The following is a 17,513-nucleotide window of genomic DNA, read 5'->3' as shown; positions in this document are numbered from 1 at the left end:
AGAAAAAATGCAGGAAATCTGCATGGCCCAAAAGGCCGATCATGTCTTGCTGGCTAATGGGCTCTTGTGTGATTTAAAATCTCAGCTGGGTTGTCTATGTGTCAGAAGGGACCATAACCAGTGTTATATTTTGGTGATCACTGTCTTTGCTCATCAAATTTTGGAAGTACCAAGTTAGTTTGCAATCCTGAATACATCACATTATTATTATTATTCATATTATTACAGGTTTTGCTTTGTTTATAGTAGTGTTATTATTGCTACCACTGCTATTACTACTAAACAGACATTCATCCATGTGCTCCATGATGGCAATAGGTTCTTCAGAATGGATAGGCTCACTACGGTGCTTCATTTAGAGCTGTTAGTTCCGTGTTCCAGTTCAATAATGTCCATTACACACATTATATTGTGAAATCTTTCCAGTATTGGACGCTTCTTCCACCTTAGGACTACTATAACATTCAAATTATGGAATTGCTTTATTAGCAAATCCTTAACCCCTTGGAGACGCAGCTAATTTTTGGTTTTTCATTTTAGTTTATGTTCCACTCCTTCCAAAAGCCGTTACTTTATTATTTTTGCGTCGACAGTCTGTTTTTTGGGGTACAAGTTCTAGTTTTTCACGCCACCAGTACCATATAATATACTGGGAAACTGAAAAACAATTATTTGTTGGGTGAAATGGGCAAAAAACAGCCATTTGGCCATTGTATTTTAGGTTTCGTTTTTGCGGCATTCATTGTGCAGTAAAGATAAAGAAGAAATGGAGACAGCACTACCAAATTTTCAAAGTGAAGATCCTTTTATTCCACGGTGCAACGTTTCAGCTCAATACGAGCCTTTCTCAAGCATAATAATGTGACATACAAAACGCATATATATGCAATACAGGGTCATTAAACCAATTACATACATATAATAAACTTGTGCAATAATGCTACAACAGGTATACAAAATTTTTATATCAATAGGATCCCCTATGAATGTGCTAATACATGAATAGAAAAATCAATAAAAACATTACATATACATAGTATAAATCGTGCATTCACTGTAATAAGGCCAATCAATCAGATGGGCTACATGTGTATAATGACATGTGATAGTGTAAGAAAACAGGTGTATAAAATAAAGTTAAAAACATCTTACCCTCACTGGATCGGCTGATAGCGTTGTGCACTTCCTTACTACATGGAAACTAAGCATTGCGTAATCCTAGCACCTGTGTGTATGAATCATCGCATGATACGTCATTATACGCATGCGCATTGTCTACCAGAGGCGCTAGTCGCCATATTGAAAAAGGGCTATACACCCATAGATGTTTCTCATGAATGACGTCGGATCCTGTCCGTCTCAACTATGAGTCATTAGACATATCGTAGATTCACATCTGCGCAATGCCCATAAAAGATCGTCGGACCCATTTTGAAAAAGGGCAACATCACTCCATATGTTGCCCATACATCCCATCCACTATAGAATCTAATTGGTCAAATATAAAACGATGTGAACTATGTATACTATCTCTGTAGACTGAGATTAAATGTCTCAGACCAATAATCCCTATACTTCATCTATAATGATGAGGATTTTAGGAGCGCATATGCGTATATATAAAGCTCATAATATACAGAGATTTATACATCGTTTTAGAAATACTGTGGACGGAAGACATGAATAATGTATATGAGAAAACTTTTCAAAAAATAGGATGCATATAGTCAAGTATAAGGGTAGTGCAAATATACAGCCTCAACCGATCCTTGAGGCAAATCTTGAGAATAATATCTAGGATAAAAAGAAAAAGGAGAAAAATATATAAAATAGTTTATAGGACATTGATAATATATATCAGACCTAAATATTGTAAATAGCATACAGAATATAATTATAATATAGATATAGTCAAATTATTTCCTATTCTCCTAATGCACAGAGGAGGGGGAGGAACAAGGGGAAGATGATAAATGCACGGGCAGATGTTCAAATCAGAATGTACCACTGGATTATCTAGAGAAACTTGGAAAGATTTTGAAGTCTATATTAAGACCTCTAGGGGATAAGGTGTCTAATTTAAAAATCCATTCCAACTCCAATCTTTTCAGTTTGGAGATCCTATCTCCACCTCGTCTATGGCGCGGTACATGATCAACAATATATAACTTAAAGTCATTCTCACCATGGTTATTTTCCACAAAATGTTTGGGTAATGGTAGGTCAATTTTCTTGGTACGAATGGTGGACTTATGATTGTTTATACGCTTTCTACAATCAAGAGAGGTTTCACCTACATACAATAATTTGCAAGGACATTGAATAATATATATTACATGATCCGATTTACATGTGAGGTGATATTTAATTTTATAAGTAGAGCCTTTAATAGGATGGGTGAACACCTCGCTCCTAACCATATTCCTACAATTATTGCAACCCAAACACGGGAAACAACCAAATTTTTGGGGGGCTAATAAAGACTGATAATTCTTAGTCAAAGAGCCCACATCAGCATGAACTAAACGATCTCTCAAATTTTTGGTCCTGCGATACGCTATGCGTGGTGGGACCTCAAATTCTGGAATTTTATCAAAAGAACTCCTAAGTATCCCCCATTCTTTTTTAATGATGTTGGCAATATCATTGCTCTTATGAGAGTATGTAGACACCAATGTTAGTCTATGGGAGGGCGATTGTTTGCGATTTTGCAGAAGATCACATCTCGAAATCCCCTCCACTTTAGATTTTTTATTGTCCAATAGTTTTTTAGGGTACCCCCGATTCCTGAATTTCTGAGACATATCGCTCAACCTGACGTCGAGAGTTGAAGGATCCTGCACAATCCTTTTCACCCTCAACATCTGGCTGTAGGGAAGAGATGCGATCATAGGATGGGGGTGGCAGCTTTCAAACCTCAATAAATTGTTACGATCTGTAGGTTTACTATACAAATCTGTGGTAAGTTTGTGTTCCTGAATATATATTCTAGTGTCAAGAAAATTTAGAGATGTTGTTGAAGAATCCATAGTGAATTTAATGTCATCATCTATATTATTCAAAAAGCTAAAAAAACATTCCAACTCCACTTGAGGCACTCAAGTGGAGTTGGAATGTTTTTTTAGCTTTTTGAATAATATAGATGATGACATTAATTTCACTATGGATTCTTCAACAACATCTCTAAATTTTCTTGACACTAGAATATATATTCAGGAACACAAACTTACCACAGATTTGTATAGTAAACCTACAGATCGTAACAATTTATTGAGGTTTGAAAGCTGCCACCCCCATCCTATGATCGCATCTCTTCCCTACAGCCAGATGTTGAGGGTGAAAAGGATTGTGCAGGATCCTTCAACTCTCGACGTCAGGTTGAGCGATATGTCTCAGAAATTCAGGAATCGGGGGTACCCTAAAAAACTATTGGACAATAAAAAATCTAAAGTGGAGGGGATTTCGAGATGTGATCTTCTGCAAAATCGCAAACAATCGCCCTCCCATAGACTAACATTGGTGTCTACATACTCTCATAAGAGCAATGATATTGCCAACATCATTAAAAAAGAATGGGGGATACTTAGGAGTTCTTTTGATAAAATTCCAGAATTTGAGGTCCCACCACGCATAGCGTATCGCAGGACCAAAAATTTGAGAGATCGTTTAGTTCATGCTGATGTGGGCTCTTTGACTAAGAATTATCAGTCTTTATTAGCCCCCCAAAAATTTGGTTGTTTCCCGTGTTTGGGTTGCAATAATTGTAGGAATATGGTTAGGAGCGAGGTGTTCACCCATCCTATTAAAGGCTCTACTTATAAAATTAAATATCACCTCACATGTAAATCGGATCATGTAATATATATTATTCAATGTCCTTGCAAATTATTGTATGTAGGTGAAACCTCTCTTGATTGTAGAAAGCGTATAAACAATCATAAGTCCACCATTCGTACCAAGAAAATTGACCTACCATTACCCAAACATTTTGTGGAAAATAACCATGGTGAGAATGACTTTAAGTTATATATTGTTGATCATGTACCGCGCCATAGACGAGGTGGAGATAGGATCTCCAAACTGAAAAGATTGGAGTTGGAATGGATTTTTAAATTAGACACCTTATCCCCTAGAGGTCTTAATATAGACTTCAAAATCTTTCCAAGTTTCTCTAGATAATCCAGTGGTACATTCTGATTTGAACATCTGCCCGTGCATTTATCATCTTCCCCTTGTTCCTCCCCCTCCTCTGTGCATTAGGAGAATAGGAAATAATTTGACTATATCTATATTATAATTATATTCTGTATGCTATTTACAATATTTAGGTCTGATATATATTATCAATGTCCTATAAACTATTTTATATATTTTTCTCCTTTTTCTTTTTATCCTAGATATTATTCTCAAGATTTGCCTCAAGGATCGGTTGAGGCTGTATATTTGCACTACCCTTATACTTGACTATATGCATCCTATTTTTTGAAAAGTTTTCTCATATACATTATTCATGTCTTCCGTCCACAGTATTTCTAAAACGATGTATAAATCTCTGTATATTATGAGCTTTATATATACGCATATGCGCTCCTAAAATCCTCATCATTATAGATGAAGTATAGGGATTATTGGTCTGAGACATTTAATCTCAGTCTACAGAGATAGTATACATAGTTCACATCGTTTTATATTTGACCAATTAGATTCTATAGTGGATGGGATGTATGGGCAACATATGGAGTGATGTTGCCCTTTTTCAAAATGGGTCCGACGATCTTTTATGGGCATTGCGCAGATGTGAATCTACGATATGTCTAATGACTCATAGTTGAGACGGACAGGATCCGACGTCATTCATGAGAAACATCTATGGGTATATAGCCCTTTTTCAATATGGCGACTAGCGCCTCTGGTAGACAATGCGCATGCGTATAATGACGTATCATGCGATGATTCATACACACAGGTGCTAGGATTACGCAATGCTTAGTTTCCATGTAGTAAGGAAGTGCACAACGCTATCAGCCGATCCAGTGAGGGTAAGATGTTTTTAACTTTATTTTATACACCTGTTTTCTTACACTATCACATGTCATTATACACATGTAGCCCATCTGATTGATTGGCCTTATTACAGTGAATGCACGATTTATACTATGTATATGTAATGTTTTTATTTATTTTTCTATTCATGTATTAGCACATTCACAGGGGATCCTATTGATATAAAAATTTTGTATACCTGTTGTAGCATTATTGCACAAGTTTATTATATGTATGTAATTGGTTTAATGACCCTGTATTGCATATATATGCGTTTTGTATGTCACATTATTATGCTTGAGAAAGGCTCGTATTGAGCTGAAACGTTGCACCGTGGAATAAAAGGATCTTCACTTTGAAAATTTGGTAGTGCTGTCTCCATTTCTTCTTTATCTTGACTGAGGGGTCACTCGGACTGTGACCCAGGAGACGTGCACCCTCTTGATAATTTATCCTGTGCTGCTGATCTATACATATCCATTGTGCAGTAAAAATGACATGTTAACTTTATTCTAAGGATCGATTACAGCGATACCAAATTTATATTGTTTTATATTTTACCACTTTTACAACTGAAAAACTATTTGTTAAAGTGTAGCGAAACGTCATAGTGACATGTCAGAAGTTTGGATAGGTGGGGGTCCGAGCACTGAGACCACCACCAATCACTAGAACGAAGCAGCTGAAGTGCTCATGTGAGCGCTCAGCCGCTTCGTGTCTGTTCGACTTTTTCCGGAAATAAATATATCGGTGTACGGACTCAATAGAAAGTCTATGAGCCTGTACTCCGATACATCGGCTTTCCGGAAAATGCCATACAGATACGAAGCGGCTGAGCGATCACACAAGCGTTTCAGCTGCTTCGTTCCAGCATTGGTGGGGGTCTCAGTGCTTGGACCCCACCAATCCAAACTTCTGACATGTCACTATGACATGTCAGAAGTTTGTCAAACGTTTAGCTACACTTTAAAAAAATATATATATATTTTGAGTTGCCATATTCTGAGAGACATAACTTTTTTATGTTGCTGTCGATTGAGCTTATTTTTTAATTTTCAAATGAATAGCCGACAATTTGATAGATAGATGGGTTGGGTCTGTCAGAGCGTGAGTCATTCTTGCTACAGGTCTCCGCTCTGACTCATAGAGGTGATCCCAAGCTAGGGACCTTGTTAAGCCCTAATAGGGCATATGGAAAGGTCTTGTCTTCATGGTAGCGATTCTTATCTTGATTTCTAAATGTTATCACTAAAGTGACTGGAAGGTGGAGCCTCACTTTAAATAGAAGGTAAAAATGTCCGCAATGTCCGCTTTAATTTTAGCTTTTATGTCTCTGTTTTGTAGAATGACCAGTCTTAATCACTGGGAGTTATTGTTTTAGTTTGTGGAGGCAGAGACTTTCCACCCCAAAAAATGTTCTGTTTTTTTCTTCCTTTTAAAATAAGCTCCTAAACCGTGTGACATCATTGTTGCCAGAACAGCTTTACAAAGTACACTCAATTTCTGCTGTTTTAATGTTTTACAGTCAAGTGAAGTTTTTATTGCTAACAGGACTTTTTCTCTGTTTGGAACCAAGAAATCTGTCTCAAGATTATTGTGTGTTGAGCGGGCCTGGATTGTAGCCTGCACTGTTGAATGTGGACATGTTTGTTGGCACCCACCTGAGTATCTGAAATTCATTCTAAAGTCATCACTTCTGAAGAACAGAATAAAACTATTTCATGATTAATAAAATATAATACAGATTGGAAATATTACTCCCGTAGCGTATAATGGGCCTCACGGTACTTCTGTATGCCTCCAATTCTATGTGGGGGTACATGGAGGTTTTTTCTTTCATAGATACATACAGACTCCATGACAAAAAGAATTGTAGCATGCTCCATTGCATGCTGTATTACTCAGTGATTCATGAAAACACCATATGGCATCACAGAGTGCCTTTAGATCCATAATATGTACCCATAGGGACTTTGTGCTTCAAGGTCCAAGTACAGCTTGGTATAAGATGGGTGGATTCTTAAAGGGTTTTCCCCACTACAAACATTTACCTTCCTTTCACTAGAATGAAGACATCTCCAATGCAAATGAACTGGAGTTCTCAAGATCATTGGGGGTCCCAGGGGGTCTAACCTTAACCACTCAGACATTTATGGTACATACAACAGATATGCCAATGGGGAAACCTCTTTAAATGGTTATGTAGTATGTATGGCAGATCTGAGCATAGGATCAATACGTTCTCCCAGTTTGAGCAGAAGGTCCGACCATGATCATTCTAGGAGAAGCTTGAATGTTGCCCCTTGCCGCAAAGCATTATAATACAGAACGCCTATTATACTGTCTATATATGTACAATTGCTCAAGGTAAAATGGCGACTCAGTGTCCTATATTCTATTTTTACTTATCCGAGTTCCATGAAAAACAGTCATCAAACAAGCAACTATAAGTCAGACAGCTTTTTCCAAACAATGCTTTCACTTTTTATGTTAATTATATATTATTCTCCTGGCCTGTTCTTTGGTAGTTTGTAATTATAGAGGGAAAATGATTTTAGAATAAATATATGCATAATTAACATTATGAGAAAATGCTAAAAAAAAATCTGTATGTATAAATATATCTCTTGATCACTTGGTACTTGGCCACATCATAAGGTAGGGCAAACACCACAGCTGTAGTTCTACCAACTATTTAGAAGTTAGGGATCTTTTTAAGCAACTATGGTGAAGTAAACAGTGAACCAAATGGACATGGATTCTTTCTGTTATGTGTAATGACATGGAACATCTGTAGGGTACAGGCTGAATCAACATTTCAAGCCTGCACATATATGGACAGTACATTGAGTCCTGTAACTATAGGGGTTCTACAGGAAAACACTATGTGTTTATATACACTCCGACATTGACGTGGGACACATCTGTATAGACACAACACTTCCACTCAATCTTCAAAGTGTTCAAGAACAATTCACTTTTCATTTTTATCTTTAGCTTGGCTGCTTCATTAGCTGGTCATATCATTGTAATATCCACAGCAGTAGCCCTGACCAACTCTTTGAGAAACCTCCTCTGACAAAGACCGGATTTTTACATTACCTTTTACCTATGTATATTGGCCCTCTTCTTTGAGGAGACCACTCCTCTAGAAGACCTCTTGTCTCTGCAACTTTGGATGGTTGTCTCAAAGACGTTACACTGTATTCGATATGACTATTTGGTCATATAACTCCTGTTTTGTCCAATACACACACCATCTGACAATGTCTGATGGGTCAAACCCTTGAGTTTCCATCTCTTGGGGAAAAAATAGATTGACTAGATTTGGATTTTCCCAGCTTATGATTTCACCCAGAGACCAGGTGTCCGAGATATGTAGCAGCCATTTACTCCATTATGCAGGTCTGTGTACTGAAGCAAATTAAAGAGTATTCCGAGCACCAAAAGTTTTGGAGATCTCTTCTCCAGGCCTGGCCCATATCTGTAATGGAAATTTGTGATCCTGTTAAATGAAGCATTCTGCCTCTGTGGCCAGTCAACTTTAACCATATCAAACAATGGAAATAACCCCCCCCCCCCCGATGGGTCACTTATATATGTTTTTAAAGCATTAAGAAATGACTTTGAGATGTGTAACCATGTTGCTCTTCTGGCAACTGCTTTATAAATGTATGCAATAGGTGCTGGCAGGAAGACAGTAAATTGGTTTATATGCAACGGGATATCCATTGTCTAAATTGTTTATTTTACTATGTCTTTTCCAAGACCTGTACTGACCAAGTGAAGAAACTATGATTGGTTTATGCTGTTCATATTCTCTTTGATTTTTAATTTTCATGTTAAAAGAGAAAAAAATATACTTTTGTAAAGAAAACAAGCAAGGAAGTGTTTACATACAGCACATTAAGTGCAGCCTATGCATCTCATATGGGGCCCATGGTTAGCTCCATCCTCTTCCCTATGGCTGTTTAAACCACTACACAAACTGGAGCAAAAAAGAGGGTAAACACAGAGTAAATTAATCCTTCTCCCCAGCAAGGGATGGGAATTGGGAGCAGGAGGTGGCAGCAAGTATTGGCCATCCTGTCCTTGGATCATGGGTTATAATGGTAAGAATTAGCACTAACATGGTGTCTATTTTGATGTTTGCTATGAGGCCCCTTTTGCGTTTTGTAGGCCATAGGCTATAACAAGCCACAGGATCCATTCTTAATTATTTGCAAGGCTATTTCTGCTTTTGTAATAATCTGTCCTTGAGACATTGTCGCATAAATCTGCCTAGATTGTAAAAAGAATATATCAAAAAGAAACCACAATACTTGTCTTCTGCTGGATCAGATGGAATTATATCAGCAAATTACAGAACTATGTTAATTGCCAACCAGAGGCCGCCATATATATGGGATTGCCAACCGATCACGATGAAATTAGTGGGTTTGGCCGAGTTTTGTCTTATGTGAATGGCCAGGTTAGTTGCCTTTGATGTGGAAACGGCAATGTTTATTCTTTCTGAAATCAATTATCTCAATAAAAGAATTTTTTACAATGGGCAGACCTATGGTTTAGCGCTACATAGTTTGAACATTCTCATTAGCGTTGTTAAGATTTATGGTTTTGCTCTTTAATCAGATACATTATTTTTTGTTGACCCAACGGTGAATCCCTAGTATAACTTATGAATCATAGGAGGGTTAAAATGCTAAGGCAGAATTTAATGCAAAAGAGCTGAACGAGCTTAGCGTGACACCCCCTATCCAGAAGTGAAATCCAAGACTCTTGTTTACATGGCTAACTCTGCTGGTATTTGAGCTGACATCTTCAGGCCCGTTTAGGAATAGGAGGATAAGTGTACAGAGGAATTAAATCTCCGTAACGCATTATTAGAGGATTACATAAGGATAAAACACCTATATGGCTATGTGTCATGGGATTCAAAGTAATCTGGGTGTATTCAAGTATAGTTGTTTAGCTGGTCAAATGTTAGACTTTAACTTTAAAATACATTAAGATTTGTTTTAGCATTGCCTGAGCACGCAAAAAAAAAAGAAGAAGAAAGAGATTCTGGTGCACTGGCATGAGACCAAAAACTGCTGGTGTCTGCGATTCCAGGAATCTTGTCCCTACAAGAGTTGAAATGCTCCAAGAGGCAAGAGCAGTCCAGACTGTAAAACCAAGATCACAGAACCAAAGGACTATTCAGCTGATATAAATGCTAGTGTAAGAGTCATGTTAGTCCTGACCAACTAAAATCTGGTCCATTACGTTAGAAAAGTGTTTTCTATAGATGAAAGGTATACGGATCTCATCCAGTTTTTTTGTTGCTGTATAATAAAAGCAATAAAATCTCCATAGGCATGCAAGGCTGTTGTCATAACTAGTCATGTAAAAAGTACAGAACCTCTTTAAAGAGGCTCTGTCACCACATTATAAGTGCCTATACATACATAAGGAGATGGGCGCTATAATGTAGGTGACAGCAGTGCTTTTTATTTTCAAAAATGATCTATGTTCACCACTTTATTAACGATTTTAGCTTTATGCTAATGAGTTTCTCAATAGACAACTGGGCGTGTTTTACTATTGACCAAGTGGGTGTTGTACAGGGGAGTGTATGACGCTGACCAATCAGCGGCATACACTTCTCTCCATTCATTTACACAGCGCATAGGGATCCTTTTAGATCAGTATGTGCTGTATTATACTAACACATTAATGATACTGAAGTGTTTAGACAGTGAATAGACATTCCACGGGATGTCTATTAACAATCTCTGCACTTCGTTACTGTTTCTGTGGTAGTTACAGCAGAGCAAGCGTAATCTCATTGAAACCTGTCATCTACAGCGTAATTTTGTGGGATAACGCTTGCTCTGCTGTAACTACCACAGAAACATTAACGAAGTGTAAATAAAAAGCACTGCTGTCACCTACATTATAGCGCCGATCTCCTTATGTACATAATGTGGTGACAGAGCCTCTTTAAGAGAAGGTGTTGGACTTTAATAAACTAAATGACATATATTGTGTGTCATGATGTCCCTTTGAAAGAGGACCTGTCATGGCATTTTTCACCTTGGAAATAAACATATGGAAGAAGATGGACCTATACCTATAAGAAACCTTAGAAGAGACGGACTCCTTTTTGCGGTTTACTTCTGAAAACTTAAAGGGGTTTTATAGGTTTTTCAATTCATGACCTATTCTTAGAATAGGTAAGTTGGTTTGTGGTGGGTTTCCCGGATGTTGCCTCAGCAGCAAGATTATTCATGAAGATTGTGCCCTTAAATATTTATCCAGGCACAGTAACATCCACACAAGAGTGGCTGTACCTGATACTGCAGCTCAGAACCGCTCAGCCCTGCTGATCTGCAGCACCGGGCACAGCTCCATACTCATATGGATGTCAATGACTCTGGATAAACAATGAAGTAAGAGGAGTTGCCCCTTATTTCTACTGATGTGACACCTGGATCCCTACCGATCATACATTAATGGCCTATTCTAAGGACTGTGCATTAAATTAAAAAGCCCAGAAGACCCGTTTAATTAACATTGACAATATGAAACAGTTATAGTCTTTTATTTCTCTAATACACCAATTTACAAGAATGAAAATAGGTAACCTGTTGTTAAGAGAACCTTTACACTTCCCAATGTGTATCTATAAGTTTGGAAAAGTGGTGACTTTAGTTATATTGTATAATCTACCCACATCGCGTTGCTGGAACCAGCATGTCCATGCATTGTATAGACAGCCCATTGATTTCAATGTAATGCTTCATTTCTCCTGTGGTGGCACTCTAGGGAAAATGAGCATTTGCTGCTGGGTTCCACCAACATATTACAGCTGATTTCTAGGGTCCCCAACAACGGGACAACCTATAATCAGCTTAAATCCAGGGAACCATTCTAACACAAATTGATTGTGCAAATTGGACAAAACGTTTAACATTCTGAAATGACTGTTTCACAGTTTATAGCTATTGTATTTGTCTCTCCACTTTATAATAGAACCTGGAAGCATTCCAGAATGAGACCAAAATTATTTCCTGATGGTTGTTAATTCCAAATCAGTTTAACAAAATGTTAATAAAACATTTATGTCTTCCCCCAGAAAAAAATATTGTACGCTCCAGTCGCAGGCCTAGCAGAGGGATTGTTGAGGAATGCTGCTTCCGAAGTTGTGACCTAGATTTATTGGAGACATACTGTGCGAAGCCCCAGAAAAATGAGAGAGATCTATCCACTGCACCTGCCACAGCGATGCCATCTCTGAACAAGGTGAGAGTGCAGGTGTCAGGGATTCTGTTATCTCAATCTGATCAAGAAATCTGCTGAGTAAAAAGAAAGAGTAAAATGGAGTACTGAGTCCTGGGAAATTGTGAAGACAATGAGGGTTTAGTCATCTGGATAAAAGTTTATTAACTATTCAAGTAATTGCAGAACTTTTATAAGCTAGATGCAGGGACGGACTGAGGTCAAAGGAATAACTTTCCTAGGTCTCAATGCAGATTCTCTAACAGCCCCCCACCTACCATGTGTCATTTATAATACAGATGTATTTCATGTGGCAGAAGCCCCCTCAGACATCAGGCTCCAGGTGCAACTTCTACCTCTACATCCCCTAATTTGGGCATAGGATAGTGCCCAAGGGCCCATGGCCAGAAGGGAACCACAGTCCCTTGGTCAAGTGCATGGCCTGCAAAAAAACAAAAAATAAATAAAAAAGGATGTGCTTCTTAAATGCGTTACCCCAAATAAGTATATTATAGCTAGTGGTTGTTAAGGTGCCCATGACCATTATTGCCCGGGGGCCCAGACCACTCTTAGTCCGCCTTGGTCAGATGTTTTAAAATGTTAATAAAGAAATTCAGATAATAATTTAGCATTCTTGTTAACAAGTATTTAATTTTGGTCTGGAAATCAAATCTCAGATTTTTCTTTTGGTTCAATAAGCATTTACTAATTCAGTAACGCTTTTTATTGTACCTTAAAGACAGTCTATAGCCAAAAACAGAAAATTTAAGACGTTTGATTCACCCTCCCTAAACTCTAGGCCCAAGTCCATTTAACAGCCTCTTTTATTTCCAAGTTTGGGTGAAGGGGACACAGAACGAAATAATCATTCATTATTGATGGACTTGGACTACAGGAGGCTTTGTATGGCACATCAGTAGCTATTCTCACTAATGATACAACTACTGCCTTACCTGCAAAGGCCAGAAAAATCCACAATCCTATCCTAGAAATACAGATACCCTAAGTAAGGGAGGCTAAGAAAGGGAAGTAGGAAGGGCAAATCTTCAGTCAAAGCTAAAATCGTAGTTTTTGACTAAAGATCGTCTTTTTAGAAGTTCATGAACAAGTCAGCACTCGACCTTCAAGTTTATGTAATAAGTAATACATTTTTTGTTTATATAGACTCTGTACTTGATTTGAAGACATTTAGCTTTTTATTTTTTTGTTCCTAGTGATTCCCTATTTTTACTCATTCCTGTTCTTCGTTTATTGATATTTTGTTGTTCCGACAACTATTATTGCTAAAGGATGATAATAATTGTGGTATGTCTTATATCTTGTAGGACATTTATCACAAGCATTCTCACAAGTACTCCAAGTATGACATTTGGCAAAGAAAATCCACTCAACGTCTACGAAGAGGGGTCCCTGCCATTGTTCGTGCTCGCCAGTACCGGTGGCGGGTGCAGCAAATTGAAGAATCTCAGCAGGTTATATCACATCGGCCACTAACTATATTACCTGTGAAGCAGCCTCACCTCATTCATCAAGGCTCAGATCCATCCCACAATTGAGCCGGAGCTCACTACTAAAGAACATTCCACTGCCTTCAGTTTCTGTTTCTAGAATTTGATTGTTTTTCTTCTGATATCTCTGAATGAGGGAGAACAAACTTAATAACAGAAGAGAAGCCTAAAAACTCCATGTGACTCCTCTCAAAAGAGAAAAAATGAGCAAAACGAGAGACGCCAAAGCAGGAACAACATTGTTTTTGGTGGGAAAAATTTCTGTGGATTTTTGTGTCCTTTTCTATGTTTATTTTTGTTTTACAGCATTTCAAACTAGAGCCTTATGTGTGTGTATGTGAACATATATGCAAAGACGCAAAAGCAGTTGTCTATACACGCACACAAATATGCAAAAAATATCTTTGTTGTGGCACATCAAGGCCTAATGTGCCACAAAGGAGAGGAACAAAAATGTTCTACTAGTGGAGGTATTGTAAAATTTCCATCCTGATAATTCTGTTAGGGTTGGAAAGAGGAAAATCAGTGCTGAAAGGGAACCTTTTCATCCGTTTCTTTTGCCTGGTTTCTACACTACTTAATGTCTTCTTTATTTTCCTGTAGCATTTAATGTCAGTGTCCAAAAAAATTTTTGCACCTTTTTTATGCCTCAAATTCCAGGGCATGCAAGGTTTTTGGGGTTTCTTTTTTACTTGACTCCTTTGTGTTACCGAACTTTGCAACATTATACATGGCGGTGTGTTGCAGTCTTTGATTTCCTGGGGGCCGAGCGCAAGATTCCAAATGTATTTGCACCTTTTTAATCATTGAGAAGAAAGAAAGAACGAAGGAGAAGTAGGCAGAATGCTTTTTTTAGTTTGAGTTGGAGCGCTGTCTGCTTTGCACATATGCCACAGATTACAATGATTTTATATATGTATAATATATCTATATATTCTATTACTTTTTTTTTTGCAAAAAGGTAAAAAAGTCAAGCACTATTTTTATGGGATTTTTTGTATAGCAATGAATGAAGGGGACATGCTATTTTAAATATGATGTTTCTTTGGTGCTAACGTTATAATGAGGAGAAGAGCTGGACTGAAACGTCAGATTTAGCCAAGGGTTCACAGAATACGGAAATCATTCAGTGTTGGCTTCCATAGATGAATGAATCCTCGCCATAGAATGAAGATAATAGATTATGTATTGAACTTGAAAAAAAATGCTTTTCGTTTTAAGAAAAGTATCTTTTTCCATCCTCGGATTTGTGTAGAGGGTGTTACTTAAAATGAAGCCATTCACGTACATTCATGAGAATATGGAATGCTGTTGTGTGGCCACTTTATAGACTGTACCTAGAGAAAAGGGAATAACATTATATCATTATATTTGCAGTTAGTCACACCCATGCGGAACTGATTTCTTTAGTACATACTATAGACTATTGATTCTACTTCGTTTATGGAGCTACCACCTCAAATGATCAAAATAGCCATATGGACTTAGGTTATATTACATGCAGCACTGAATATTTTTGAATTTTTTTATGACAAAAATTATCCTCCTTCCATATGTTATTCTTACATTAAACCAACCAAATTCCCATTTAGTCAGGAAAGAATGTATCATAAATAATGCAGATTCAATCAAAACAGATCAAACAGTTCACTTGAGAAAACAGAAATATTATGTGGTCACATTGCTATAGTTAAAACAAAAAAAATGAGTAAAAAAAAACTGAATTTACTTAAAGGGGTTGTCCAAATTTAGAATCTTTTCAGGTTTTTTTTTAACCAGAAATAGTACCAGGTTCTGTCTGGTATTACAGATAGCACCATTCAAAGGAATAGAGTGGCGCTGAAAAAAATAATAATTTTGAATTCTGGACAACACTTTAAATCAGGTATATAGAAAGCCACTAAACTTTACTTACATATAAAGTATCAGCACCTATTTAACGAATATTTTTTTTTTCTAAATTGTACACACTAGTATTAATGGAATAATCATCTCTCCTTATTGGATTCTTCACTTCATCCACCTTTCCGCTAAGCACTTGCGCATAAAAAAAACAAAATAGGTATCCTGTTTAACTGGATATCCGGTTTATAGCACTGCATTGCTGAATGCACTGCACATTATATACTCGCTTTAGCATTGATTCTTGAAAATTCTGCCAAGACATTATTGAGAATAGCTTTTTGGATGGGATTGTTCATGGCAGTGGGTGATTGAAGTGTTTTTGATACCAACATGGAATACAGTAGCTGTAGCCATTTCAACCACCCTTCAAAAAGACGTAATCGATCCCTTTACAAGGAAAGAGGGACATAGCTAAGAAAGTTCTTGACTAATATATAAACTCTGATGTCGAGTTCCCCTATATTGCAAGAGTCACTGTCATACAGAAGATTGTATCATCAAATGGCTGCTAAGGACACATTCAGACGTGGCAGAATTGCGGTTGAATTCCACTGTGGACAGTCCGCAGTGGAATTCTGCAGCAGCCGTTTTTTTCATTTGTTTCTATTCATTCTTAGGAAACTTAGTTCAGACGTTGTGGAAAATAACTGCGGAATTTAGGCTGCGGTGCAGAATTTCCCCTCCGCAGCATGCTCATTATATTGTGGAGAAGAAGCGGAATTTCACTGCGGGATTTCAAAGCAAAAACTGAACTCTGTGGCAAGTCCGCTGTGATATCTGCAACGTCTGAATTACCGGTCAAATATGCAAATGTTGGTGCAGATTCGTTACGTAATAAATTACGGAAAAATTACGCCGCGTCTGAACATGGCCTTACCCTACATGCAAGGGATGGTGCAATTTACAGCTGTTATATATGGCCGAGTTTTTGCACCTAACTAGTTGAGCATCATGGATTATTGGGTTCTTTACTAGGGAACAGCCAAAGACTGTACATCCCAGGATCAAATGAGGCTTTGTCATTACTTAGTTCCATCTACCTTATCTTATGTGGAATAAAGCCTTTACTATATCACCATATATTACTGTAATATACTAGATTGGACAGATATAGCAGAGTTGTGTTTGTCATTTCACACAATATGGTGATACCACAAGACTGCAATGGGTTTATGACAAACTAGATCTGCTCCATCTGTATTTTCATTTAACAACCACTAAACCTAAAGAGCTGCTTGAATCTCACACCCATGTAGGAAAAATATTCCTGGAGGTTCTCAGATATGGAAATAGTAAAGGCAAGCATTTTTTTTAGAATCTAAGTGTAAGACATTACAGTCAGATGTACAATACAGCGAGTCCTCAATACCATCTTCAAGACATATGATCTATTGTACAACTAATATAGATGTCATAGACTTTAACCGTCTATAATAAAAATGTTCAACCATTGGAAATCATTATTTTGCTTTTCCCTATTCACAATACAACATGAAAGAGTTAGTTTGCCACCAGAAAGTAAAGGCATCCATTTGTGTTGGCGTTCATTGGCACCTACGGACTATGTTGGCTCTGGTTAATACCACCCTGGTCTTTGTGATAGTGGCTTGTAGTGGAACCAATGGTCGCAGCTAATGCCTGTAGGTGGCAATCTTCTGGTGCATTAAACCCTTTGAGTGTTGTCTGTAGCTCCCTACGTCACTGCCATGTTAGATTTTAACTTTCATTAAGGAGTACTGTTACTATTCAGATCTATATGTAAGGTCTACGTATTAAGATAGGGCCAAGGGCAACTGT

The 17,513-nt window shown here is 37.5% G+C and overlaps 1 protein-coding gene across 1 annotated transcript in view; it reads left to right on the top strand.

Moving 5' to 3' along the window:
- The window catches only part of IGF2 (insulin like growth factor 2), a 41,798-nt gene extending 25,252 nt beyond the window's left edge, over window positions 1–16,546 (top strand). The window contains exons 3-4 of the mRNA XM_075837618.1: window positions 12,161–12,327; window positions 13,629–16,546. Of these exons, the coding sequence (XP_075693733.1) occupies window positions 12,161–12,327; window positions 13,629–13,859 (398 nt within the window). The 3' untranslated portion in view covers window positions 13,860–16,546. The remainder of the gene's footprint in view (window positions 1–12,160; window positions 12,328–13,628) is intronic.
- Window positions 16,547–17,513: the final 967 nt, after the last annotated feature.

Source organism: Rhinoderma darwinii, chromosome 9 (assembly GCF_050947455.1).
Source record: "Rhinoderma darwinii isolate aRhiDar2 chromosome 9, aRhiDar2.hap1, whole genome shotgun sequence".
In the NCBI taxonomy this organism is placed as follows: Eukaryota; Metazoa; Chordata; class Amphibia; order Anura; family Rhinodermatidae; genus Rhinoderma; species Rhinoderma darwinii.
Note: the sequence above shows the minus strand (reverse complement) of the source record. Positions and strands in the feature narration are given on the sequence as shown.